General features: G+C 39.4%; 2 protein-coding genes and 1 long non-coding RNA gene across 4 annotated transcripts in view; 1 reads left to right on the top strand and 2 right to left on the bottom strand.

Annotated features, from left to right (window-relative positions):
* The window catches only part of LOC138060185 (coiled-coil domain-containing protein 137-like), a 10,401-nt gene extending 2,266 nt beyond the window's left edge, over positions 1–8,135 (bottom strand). Inside the window, exons 1-6 of the mRNA XM_068905906.1 lie at positions 7,978–8,135; positions 5,899–6,035; positions 4,519–4,651; positions 3,503–3,579; positions 3,106–3,188; positions 1–945 (exon numbers count right to left, since the gene is read on the bottom strand). The exon at positions 1–945 is cut by the window's left edge and continues 2,266 nt beyond it. Coding sequence (XP_068762007.1) covers positions 715–945; positions 3,106–3,188; positions 3,503–3,579; positions 4,519–4,651; positions 5,899–6,035; positions 7,978–8,060 — 744 coding nt within the window. The 5' untranslated portion in view covers positions 8,061–8,135 and the 3' untranslated portion in view covers positions 1–714. The remainder of the gene's footprint in view (positions 946–3,105; positions 3,189–3,502; positions 3,580–4,518; positions 4,652–5,898; positions 6,036–7,977) is intronic.
* A 47-nt stretch (positions 8,136–8,182) lies between these two features.
* LOC138059820 (oxidoreductase-like domain-containing protein 1) lies at positions 8,183–11,875 on the top strand. The gene is made up of 3 exons (XM_068905449.1): positions 8,183–8,393; positions 10,426–10,471; positions 11,321–11,875. The coding sequence occupies exons 1-3, from the start codon at positions 8,322–8,324 to the stop codon at positions 11,575–11,577; spliced, it is 375 nt and encodes a 124-aa protein (XP_068761550.1). The 5' UTR covers positions 8,183–8,321; the 3' UTR covers positions 11,578–11,875.
* The window catches only part of LOC138059821 (uncharacterized), a 3,799-nt gene continuing 2,619 nt past the window's right edge, over positions 11,321–12,500 (bottom strand). For both annotated transcript variants that reach the window (XR_011134257.1, XR_011134256.1), the window contains one exon: positions 11,321–12,500. This exon is cut by the window's right edge and continues 2,000 nt beyond it. This is a non-coding gene — a long non-coding RNA (uncharacterized lncRNA).

Here is a 12,500-nt window from a genome sequence, read left to right as displayed (position 1 = left end):
GAGCCGATCGCTATGCTGATGAAGTTGTGATTAAATTTCCCGCCAATGAATTGCGTGAGATTTCGTTTTACCTCGGTAATCTTCGTAACGTGTGACCCCTAGTTAACGCGGTATACTAAAACTCAAGTGTGAGGCACCGCGGGATAATTTACCATGGGAAATGGCATTTACCATGGTGAGTGTAACCGCACCTAATGTCTTCGAAGCCACTGAGCAAGCTCCTTCTTGCCGCATTGGACTGGGCGCTCCTTTCCGCTCTTTGAAAGAGTGTGCATTTTTCACGTGCTTGAAACCATGTGCAATTTTCCCACGCTTGGATCCAGGGTAAGTTTCTCGGAAGTCCCGAAACTTTTAAAAGGACGGGGTAGAACTCGAAACGCGATGGGAGCGAACTGGCGATTTTGAATTGATGAATTTCTCGCAATCGTCGTCGTTGTTGCTGTGGTTGCTTGAAGCTGTCAAACGAAAGTATGCTGGATTTATAAAGTTGTACTCGGATTTAACCTCGTTTGCTTCAATCGACGGTTGGCTTAAAATTAACGAATGAAGGAATGTACTGTACACCCAAAGCCAGATCAGGACGAATTTTGAACACCGGCAATTTTGTAGTTGTTTAATTTTCTCTAGTCTTCAAAGCACGTTCAAACATCAATTGCTGCAAGGCAACATTTTTGTCTTCTTTTCCAACAGATTTTTCTGCTATTCGCTTCTCCATCACACAGCACCTTTCCTTTCTTGAAGTTGTTTTTTTCGCATCGTCCTGTAAGCCATAATAGCGCCTTCTCTTGCTTTATCCGCTTTTTCTCGTTCCAAAGTAGACATGTGCTTGCGTTTCTTTGTCTTCGGTACAGAGGAGACCGCAGAATTTGTAGTTTGGGCATCGACGACACTGTTTGCTTTTCTTTCCCGATTGATTAAAGAATGGAGCAGAAGTGTCTTCGATCCCTAAAGAAATATCAAAGCACGAGAAATCAATAGGAAATACTGCCACACCATCGGGTGTGACTTCATGACTAAAAATAAATAAATAAATAAATAAATAAATGCCAGATGAGGCATTTGTTGAAAGAAGATTGTTCTCCATCTACTTCTTTCAGGGTGACAATCAACATTTGCACGATTCACCGAAGTGGAGGTGGCTAGTGGTGGATATTTTCCTCGCGGCTATAGGGAGCTTTAACAACGACAACGGCGACGGCAACGAGAACGTTACAAATTTGCATATTTAGTGGGCAAAAACAATAGCAAGTGCGTAAAAATATTTTTGTCCATTTCTTTGCCGTCGTCAGCAAAACAACAACGTGAAATGGCCAAATTTGAGGTTTTATGGACGACGTCAGCAATAGGAGATAAATTTTCATTTTCTCCCCCAAATTAGTTAACCGCGCACCGGTGGCTCAGTTGGTTGAGCACCCGGGCTGTCACGTGGGAGGTCGTGAGATCGACTCGGGGTCTTTAAATAACTGAGGAGAAAGTGCTGCTTTTGTAATTACATCTGCAAATAAACCGATAAACCGTAGGTCCCGTCTCACAATCCTTCAATGTTCATAATCCTGTGGGACGTAAAAGAACCCACACACTTGTCGCTAAGAGTAGGGCACGTAGTTCCCGGTGTTGTGGTCTGTCTTCTCTTGTGTATCATGGGTTAAAAAAAGGGGCCACAGTAATTGGCGCAAGCTGTTGTGGCGCTCTGTCAGCTTGACTGGCAAAGTTAAATAAATAAATAAATTTATTTATTTATTAAGCGAGACTCATATCGGTTTCATTCTAGAGGGACTGCCACACCATTGAAATAGTCACGAAGAGATTACAAAAGCGCGAATTTATGTTTTGAGATGACGTTCTCTTTGCCGTTCACGTCGTAGTTGCTAAAGCTCCCTGATATCCACCACCAGCCACCGACACCGAGGTGAATAGTTGTTTTAGTACATGCTAAAACAGTGGCATAATTTTGCACAAAAAAGTTGATTTTAACTCACTTATTCCTGCATCGATTACAATACTTTCGGGCGCAAATCCCACGCGAGTTGCTCAGGGATATTCAGAGTCTGACGCTATCCAAATGTCGTGACCTATCGTTTCTGAGAGCGCGGCGAGCGGGCGGAACTCCGAAATTTGTCCCGGGAATAGACGGCGTTTTTCAATCTTGTCTGGAAACTGAGCAGAATCGATAGTTATACGTAAAGAATGAACAAGCGCCCAATGATCACTTCTTTGCAGTGCTTTAAAACATTTTTGGGCTAAAAGTTCTTACAAAACTACTTCCGCTTCTTATTTAGAGTCCGACTTCTGAAGAAACACGTGTCTGACTTTGTCAGGTCGCACTGAAGACCTCGGGTACGGTCCTCTCGCCGGAGAAGAACATTAACATATTTTTTCTCTCTGGGAAGTCCCACTCTCTTAGTGTAATCAAGAAGACCAAATAGCTAGAGGTATTTCTAGCACTACCCATTCTTAAAGCAATATCATGATCCCGATTAGCAGCATTAGTAGCATTCACAAACAGCATTTTCATTGTAAATACTATCCTGCAAGCAAGCTTTGTCTTAACGCCTTATCACACAACTTAACGCAATAGGCCTGACCAAGATCCTTTGCGAGCAATGCGTGGGTCTTTAACTTCCCTCGCGGCATGTGAACACGTGTTGGGTGTAGGGTCTACAATTCATCGTCCCTTATCTAGTGTACCATTTGGTAGTTAGAGTGGTTTTCAATTAGGTGTCGAAAGTAATTAGTGAATTACTTTGGTTTTGCATTACTTCACTCAGTGATTGGTTCAACGTTCTCGAGCCACTTTTTCAAACAATCAGAAGTGAAACCAAAACCAATCGTGGCTCGCGCGTGCACATTTTCCCGCGCTTTGTGTCGGCAACGTGTAATTACTTCCAGTTTTGATTGGTTTACTGGATTGTCTCCGTCCTTTTCTATTGAGCAAAGTAATTACTTTGGTTTTGATTTTACGACACTCATTTGAAAACCGCTCTATGGAGGAAATTTTAAATGTATAGTCTGGTACTCAGATTCTCAAAATGACCTCAAATTCAGTCATTTCAAGTCGTTTTTGCGTGGGGAGCGACAAAGAAATTGAACAAAATGGAAACTTACCTTGCTTGTTAAATTGGACGCCTTTCTGGGTTTTGCAGAGAGAGAAGGGGGCTCCATGGCAACCTCTCCAAAACGTACGTTATCTGAAAATTGCGTGGAAGACAGTGAGGAGGATATTCGTCACATTACGTAAAAAAATTGACTGAAGGAAAACGCAAAATGGAAAATCAGTTAACAAAGTTTGATTTGGTTTCACTGGATTTTAGCCTATCGCTTAGTGTGAGAGAGAGACATCTACAAAATTTAGAAATGGCTTTTTAAAATCAACACAGTGTTAGTTTTAAAATCCACAAAAGAACCTTAACTCCAAGAGATCTGAATTGGGTACAACATTGAGTTAGCTGATTTGGTATATTAAATAAAATGTTGATTTCTACAAATTCACTGTAGGGAATACCTTTCATGAAGTCAAAGTCGGAATTTTCAACAAATGATTTCTTTCCTTTCATCTTCTGTTTCCTCTTATCTAAGAACCTAAACCCAATAATAATAATTATTATTACAGAAAAAGAGAAATTTAAGCATGCAGATTTTGTCAGACACCAGACCCACAACTTCCAGCAATTTTCAAAATGAAAAGGAAAAGCATTGGTGGAGAGGAAATCAGGATTGAATGCTCTTCCCATTTTCTGCAGGGTCTTAATATTCTGTTTTTCTTTGGGTACTCAAATTATAGTCCTTTTAAGACCCTTGTGTGAGCCAGACTGAAATATGAAGCTGACTTGTGAAAAATCGTGTGAACTTGCACAAGCATTTCTGGTCACTGACACATGGCTTGTGCAATTTTGAGAACTTTCAAAATGTCACTACGGTGACCATAAATCACGAAATACAATCATGCTCATATGATTTCTTGCACATATTAGTACATTTATATTTAATTAATATAAATGAACTATGAACACATATACATAAGAATAAAAGATAAAGTAAATGTTCAGCAAAAAGACAGTTGGTAAAAGAAAAATTAAAGGAAGAGAAAAAATTACACAGATCTATCTGAACAATCAATGCAGGTCATGGAGTGTGGACAATGTGCGAGCAAGTGAGCCATGGCTGTGAGTCATGCAGGTCAACATGGTGAGCCATGCAAGTCAACATGCAAGTCACACAGTTATTGAAAGCTAACCATTTTTAGACTTACATGTAAATACTGTTTATCAGTGCTATTTGAAATGGGTGCTTTTAATGCAAGACTCGCATGAGTCACTGGCTTGCAGTTTGTCAAGACCCCAGTACATGGTGAGAGGATTTGCTGCAACACAGTTGTACATACAAAAGCGCTTCTGCATTCTTATTGACTGTAGTTTCCATGTCACAGAATAATACGACAAATACTTTCATAAACGAAGACTATCCCAAGAATGAGTATCTCAAAACCTTATCTCTTCTATTCACAAACAACAACCTTGCCTCTTTCTTCCCTCTCTAATCTTCCTTGACTTTTTAAAAGATTCTGCAACTTCAACGGCTGCTTCACGATCAATCCTGTCAAAATACTCTTTTTTGGTTTCACCAGGAATCTGCTGAAACTTTGCTGTGGTTACTGTTAATTAACCAAGAAAAAAAAATACCAAGTTGTACTCACTTAAAATAATGGTTATAAGATGTTTGGATAGGAACCATATTTTCATGACAAATTTCCGACAACATTATTAAGCATTCCCATTATTATTGCTCCAATGAGCCTACTAAGGGGGATGTAAAGTCCGCTACGAGCCTAGAAGGCCCACCAGACCGGTGCTTATCTCCGGTTTCTGTAGCATGAAGTGACTAGGAGTATTTCTACTCCCACCTGGATGGGATGCTAGTCCATCGCAGGGTTACCCCCAGCATTTTCGCCGGTACCCATTTATATGCCTGGGTGGAGAGAGGCACCGTGAGAGTAAAGTGTCATGCCCAAGAACACAACAAAATGTCCCCGGCCAGGACCTGAACCCGAACCACTCAATCCGGAGTCGAGCACGCTGACCATAGAGGCAACCGCGCCTCCTACTAAGGGGAAAATGTTTAGATATTCAGGATATTGCCCCACATAATGCTCTACCCTGCACCTTTGAGTAGTTTCTTTAGAATCTGTTTAATTCCCATAAAATGGTGAAAAACTGCCGGGGTTTATTTGTCATGCTGACCACTGAAAGGAATACCGGTTTGACTTCTCAAACATCCAATTTGTTGAATTAACTGCACACATGGGACAACATTTCTGTCAGTTGAGTATGCAGGACACATGTCACCACTCACCAGAATATAGATTAAAACAGAGAATAAATTAAGTCATTTAAATTCTTGGATCCTGTATGTAAAATAGCTACATGTATGCAGCTGTAGGAAGGTTTTTTTCCACATTTGATCAAGTCATTATCAATATTAAATAAATCTCCTTATTCATTAACTGGAACAAAACTGATTTGATTTCTTGACTAAAAGCCATGGAAATACTTGATTCTCTCAACACACATAAACAGGCTTGCATTTTGCATTATATAATAAGCCGCCACGCTGAAATTTTAAGCGACTGACCCTTTGATGTCACTTTTCCCTGGATCCAACCCTCTGAGGTCCAATCCAGGTCAGGTTTGAATGTGAGTAATGGAGGACCAAGAAATCCAAAACTTACACTCAAAGTAAACAGCCTTTGGATAAAAATTAAAGCTCGAAATTTTGCCAGTCAGGTGTTAAGCAAAACACTCAAAATCTGAAGAAAAAAAGGAAGTGATTTTTTTTATCACAGGGGCACTTTGAACAATGATAAGGTTCATTCCATAAAATAATGCAACAGGTAAAAGTGACCTTGTTTCTTTTCCTTTCTTCTCCGTTTCTTTTTGGTAGTTTTATATTGCAATTCTTGCTGTCTTCTAAGCAGATCTTTTGCAGCCCTGGGCATTTCTTGCTCAATGAGTTTGTCATTCTTGGACAAAGGTATGTCACTACAAGAAAACAAACCACAAAAGGAGGACAGCGCTGTAAACTCTGCAATGTTTCATAAACTAAAAATCTAACAAAAAAGCAAGAATAGGAATAATATTGAATTGGTGCCAAACAGATCTCTGCACAAAGTATATTAATTAATTAAGGTGGCTCAAACCAGTTTCAACGCTTCCAAGTGACGCTCTTATTAGAAGGATTGGTACCACAACGTTGTATCATGTATTAGCAATATTGTGGTACCAAATGAAACACGAATTATTGCTAAACAAGATACAGTCATTATTATGACGTAATATGTCACCGTGGCAATGGGCAAGCCCTGTAAAAACACCCTTCATTTTGTCTTTAATTGCTTATCTCAAAAACGAACTCTCTGGCCCCCATTTTTTTTTTTTCTGAAAAGTGATCTGAAGGGCAAGATAAAACTCTCTGTAAAGTTAAAAAAAATTCTGTCCAGTGGATTCAGAGCCACCTTAATTTTGTGATTTTTTTAAGGTGGCTCTGAATCCACTTCACACAATTCTTTTAAACTTTGCCGGAAGTTTCAACGCGGCCTTCTAATCACTTTTCAGCAATAAAAAAGGGGGTCACCAAATTCGTTTTTGAGATATGAGCAACTAAATCCAAAATATAGGGTGTTTTTGCTGGGCTTTCCCATTGCCAAGGTAACTTATTACATCACAATAACGATCACATCTTGTTTGGAAATAATCGGTGTTTCATATGGTACCACAACATTGCTGTTACGTGATACAGTGTTGCAGCATCATTCGATCTAAAGAGAGTGTCTTCTAAGTGTTGCAACCTTTTGAGCCTCCTTAAATTGTTTGAATGAACATGAAGAACACATACATGTTTTTCTTGAGAACTAATATTTCTCTTTTATATTAGAGTCGACTCCTGATAACTCGAACCCCTGCCACCTTGAACCTTGCGCTAACTCTAACCACGTCTGTCAGTTTGTGACAAATCAACACAAACAGTGTACTACAGTCCAAAACATTTCAATTATTAGAAGCAGCCCTGCATTACACAAAATGTATCAGTCCAGTTAAGGTTTCAGGTTGGTTTGGGGTACATTTAACTTGAACAAAACCTGTATCTTCATAAAGGGTTGCTGCCCAACTCCTTACTCCTGATAACTAGAACCTTTTTCAATTTTCCTTGAAGGTTTGAGTTATCGCGAGTCAACTGTATGTGCCCACATACCAATCTACATAATTAATTTTGTTTGACATCAAGCCTAATATCTACTTTTATCTGGCATTCCCTACTATTCTGACAGGAGTTTCATTAGAAGCCCGTCACTGGCGGTATACCGCCGTCTATGTTATTACAAACGTGTCTCTCACAGCAAGCTACCTTGCCTTGATTTTGCACTCAAACCCTTGTAAAAGACAAGAGTGACTGCCACTTTCATTGATTCGCAGTATGAAAAGGTTGAGAGGCTAGCAGTAGCTGTGCTGTGGTGTACAAACTGCCAGCACAGCCTGGCATGACAATACATAAAGACTAACGTCTGAACCTGCAAAGTACAGCTGTAAATAACCAGCGGTATTTGTTCGGCTGGTATTTTTTACAGGTCACAGGTCATTGTTTTGCCAAATATACAGAAAGTATCCTAAACATTCATAAAAAGGAACCATAGGCCTAAAACTTTTGTTTTGGTCTAATTAGGCCTAGGGTTAGCTATGGCTTTTATGCAAGTTTAGGATACTTACTGTATTAGTAAAACAATGACCTGAGAAAAATACCAACCGGTATTTGTTTCTGGGGCCATCAAAACTATAAGCGTAAGATTTTGAGTTAAGTGATAGGAATGACGGTTCATCACATGTCTAAATGAATGCAATTTTAAATACTAGAGGGAGCACAAGTTTGCGGGCGCTTCTTGGTTCTCTCTACAACCCGTTCTAAGCTTGAAGTTGAACATCAACTTACCAAGATGCGTTTCTGTCTTTCCTTGGTCCTTTGTAAAATGGATCGCAAGATTTTATTTTCTTGTACCTACTTATACGACCCATTTTGCCAAAACCTTTTCTGCCTCTAAAAGGCACAGACAATGAATCGTCTGAATAGAACGCATGGGTGTAAGTGAAAATTTAAATACACTGTAATAAGGGATACATGAAGTACTTAAGAAAACCATTGGGCCTGGTACCGAACAGTCTGAACGTCGAAGGTGGCGCCTGTATTTGATTTCATACACAGATTCAAACGTACCCTTTTTCGCCTTTTGAATGCGTTAATTTTTGGAGAACTGATTCCCAGAGCTTGATGCATGAATGTTAAGAAGTTTTCGCCCAAATTTACGAAGAAATGCGTTGTTCCGATTGACAACTGTTAGGACGCAGAAGGTACTGGTAAAATTAGGTCACACAGTTCTCAGCTGATCATGAATATTGCATGGTTTATTCCCATATCAAAGAATAGCAAGTGTTTGTATCGAAGGGCTTTTACTTCGTGTAGAAGACACACATGACGTAAAACAGTAGAACAAAAATCGGGAAACAATACCTAATCAGAATTCTAAATCCCTAAAGACCCCTAAAGCTTTTGTTACGTCATGTGCGTCTTCTACACGAAGTATAAAGCCTATCGAGGATACGATAAGCTGCAGAATACCCGGCCACTTATTTGCATATGAGTAGCATTGATTGTTATATGCTTTGATTGTTCTTCAAACGATGCTGCAACAAGAACTCAATGCAATAGTTAAGTTATTGGCCGGGTATTCTGCAGTTACACAAGTCTCCCATAGGTGATTGGTAGCAATCTGGAGCAAGCATCTCACACTTTGGAAACTTTAAAACGTGAGAGCTCTGTGGTACGTACCTTGTAACATCATCTCTGACCTTAAAAAGTGTGGATTGAGCAACCTATTGTTTTCACCTTGCTAAAACTGAAGCCTGTGACATTATCTTGTTGGGATCACTTTCACGCTAAACATATGCTAAAGCTTGGTACAGATAGTGAAGTTATGGGTGAAAACGGAACCTCCTTCGATGTTATGCAGAAAGCTCTGGAAGTGGTTTTCATAATATTACCACAGGCAGACAACCCTAAAGATGCGAGAGCGTGTGACGTCATGTTATTTTGAGACAGTTTTAATGGCCGATTCAACTGATCGAGGAAAATGTTCCATAAAAACTTCAAATCACGATGTTTCTTTTTGAAAATTCATTTTATGGACAGCCAGATAAATAAAGTTCACTCACCTACTATTTTCTGCATTGTCCTAAGGTGATTTGATGGGTTTTTGGAACGCTTTGATTTCCTCTTCAGGTGCCACGCGTCGTCACATACAATATAAATAGACAAGGCATGCAACTTCCAAGACCGCTCACAGGTGAGTGCCTCCAGAATTTAGCCGAATTTCTCCCACTTCCAAAGGTCGCTCGCCTCCCAGCCTTAAGCAGGTAGAAAGTCAATAATAATATGCTAGCATCGAGCCAAAAATCCCCGCATTTACACCGCTCTGCAACCTCAAAATCCTACTCGATTTTCAAGCTTCGCTCAGATTTTTGTTAGCTCCAGATGATGAGGACAGAACTCATGCATTATTGGAATTTGATCAAATCAAATTAACCAATCAAAAAGTGCAGATTTTCCCCAAGAGGGAAAAAATTATAAATCTGCGCTTTTTGATTGGGAGGCAAGCGACCTTTGGAAGTGGGAGAAATTCGGCTAAATTCTGGAGGCACTCGGCCGTGAGCGGTCTTGGAAGTTGCACGCCTTGTCTATTTACATTGTATGTGATGATGTGTGGGATCTGAAGAAGGAATGGAAGCGTCCCAAAAACCCATCAAATCACTCAGGACAAAGCAGAAAATAGTAGGTGAGTGTAGTTTATTTATCTGGCTGTCCATAAAGTGATTTTCAAAAAGAAACATCGCGATTTGAAGTTTTTATGGAACATTTTCCTCGACCAGTTGAAACAGCCATTACAACTGTCTCAAAATAATGTGACGTTACACGCTCTTGCATCCGTAGGGTTGTCTGCCTGTGACATTACCATGATATTGCTTTCCTTTCACTTTGAAGTGTTACGCAGAGGTCTGAAGGTGGTCCTAACAAGATGGCTGCTGTGACTTTGTTGTGCTTCGCTTCAAACATTAGAGATACTTGATGGTAACAACTTTACATTCAAGTCAAGGACGTTTTCCTATCATGCATAGGTTGGCACATTTATGCTCAAGAAGATAGCTAAGTCCTGTTCTATGGACTCACTCCATCTGGCTCGTACTACATAACTTATTGATTATCTAGTAACTAATTATCTCCAGGTACATGGGAACTACTAATTTGGATGGAAGATTACTCCAGCAGCAGAGTAATTCCTAGTTTTATTTTTTGCTCAAGGAGTAACTTTAGTATTCTGTTTTATAGGTTGTCTGTCACTTTTCTGTGTCCAACAGAAGGACATGTGATGAAAGTAAGCAAGTTATTATTATTATCATTATTATTATTATTGTTATTATTATTATTATGTTCAATCAAAATAATGAGCCTTCACTGCTGAAAGTCTTACAAGATTCAAGTGAGCCCAATGAATTTGGTTCAGTTTTATGAGATAAGTTTAGAATGCTTTGCTTCCATAGACCAAATGCATAAATGGCGGCTAAAAAAATATTCTTTTGTTTATGTGCTAATAAGACTTACTAGCCTCGTTTGCATGAACAAAATACAAAAGAAATGTTTCTTGAGAGCGAGGCTAGTCAGTCTTATTAGCGCATAAACAAAAGAATACATTTTTGGCCGCCATTTATGCATTCCGTCTATGGAACAAACCAGTTGCTTGAAATGTTCACACCATAGGTCTGGTTTGTCTGCAAGTATAACCAGTGTTGGTGTAAATACCAAAGATTGCATTTTCACATTTCTACTGAGTCCCTTGTTTGTACACTTATCCTTGCTCTGCTGAGTTCTTTAGATACTTATTTCCACAGTATTATCTTATGGTAACCTGGAGTAGTTTAATTTTGAAGAAAACTTGAGCTTTTTAATAGCGGAGCTCCGCCCACGCATGTGGAGCACTATGGGTAAAAAATATGGTAACCCATCTGTTTAAGAAAATTTGGTTTTGGTCAATGTACGACCGTCCACCCCTCCATGTATACCACTGTGACCATATCACTGGCTCAAGTTTAGAGCGCTCACCAAGTTCTGGGTTCCAATTTGATCGCAGGCTCAAGCCATGTTATCTTTTTATAAGAATAAATAACCCGCAAGCTCCACTTTTAAGCTTGGCTAAATCTATTTAAAATAATATTTTATTCCTCAGGCACACAACAGGTAGTTCTACAAGCCCCTAAGAAAAGTAACCACAATGGTAACTCAAAAAAGAATGTACCTCTTTCCCATCCCCCACCCCCTTTGGAGCTGTGTTGTATGAGTGGCTGTCAAAACTGTGTGATGATTCAACATGCAGAGGAGTTGCTGAAGCTTTACGAAGATGATTCGGCTGCCAGGGCTGCCATAGATGAAATGCCAGATGAGAATTTGAAAGCATTTCTCAAGATAGAACTTAATCTCAAATAGCACCAATAGGTCTCTTCAGTATCATTATGCTATTTTGAATTTTCGCAGTTCTGCCTGTAAAAAAATGATAAGTAGGACACAATAGCAGTGGTTTCATTAAATGCCAACAGCTGACTAAAAGCATCGCCTAGTTCACTCAGAGAATTCTTTTTGACAGTTAGTAACTCGACTCAAACCAGCTTCCATTTTCAAATTTTATTGAAACCCTGCAGTAGATTTTGTTCAGTATGTCACTCCAGCCCTATTGAAAGCAAAGAACAGGCAGGCATGTTGGAGGAATAAACTCTCTTTTTCTTGATGGTCCCTTTTTTTTGTTGTTGCAATCTAAAGCAAAATGCCAAATGAGTGAACAAACTTTACAGGCATTTTTGAGAAAACTGTCTCCCCATATAGGTCCATATAGTCACCAGGACAAGTAGATTTTGCACTGATGCAAGTGCTTTTTGCCCACTGTGCGAGCACCCCTTCGTTCAATTCAAGAACAAAGCTGAGAATCCAGATTATAAGTCACTTACGAGAAGTCTTGAGACAAAGTAGTTTACAGTATTTTACATTGCAAGTGGTAAGAAACATTTCATTACAACAATTACTGAACAGAATAAATGAGTTAGGGACATATGAAGGTGCAATCAGAGCTCACCATTCCCACACATTGATATTAGAGAGATTTAGCATCACGTTTACGTGAAGTGCGAATGGCAAAAGTGACCATGATTTTCCTGCCATTTTCTATGTTCAATCCAGAACCTAAGGAAATAGTGTTTGGCTTGTTTAAGCAATGCCTTGCTGGGCATGGGGCTGTGAGAAAGTTTAACTATACTTTTTTATACATGATGTATTACATCTATTCAAACAAGCTAAAAGAGAGCTCGATTATTTTGTCTGAATTTGTTAATAACTAAAGATTAATTTTAAATACAAGG

Source organism: Montipora capricornis, chromosome 8, assembly GCF_036669925.1.
Source record: "Montipora capricornis isolate CH-2021 chromosome 8, ASM3666992v2, whole genome shotgun sequence".
In the NCBI taxonomy this organism is placed as follows: Eukaryota; Metazoa; Cnidaria; class Anthozoa; order Scleractinia; family Acroporidae; genus Montipora; species Montipora capricornis.
The sequence above is the reverse complement of the archived record's forward strand: the minus strand, read 5'-3'. Positions and strand labels throughout refer to the sequence as shown.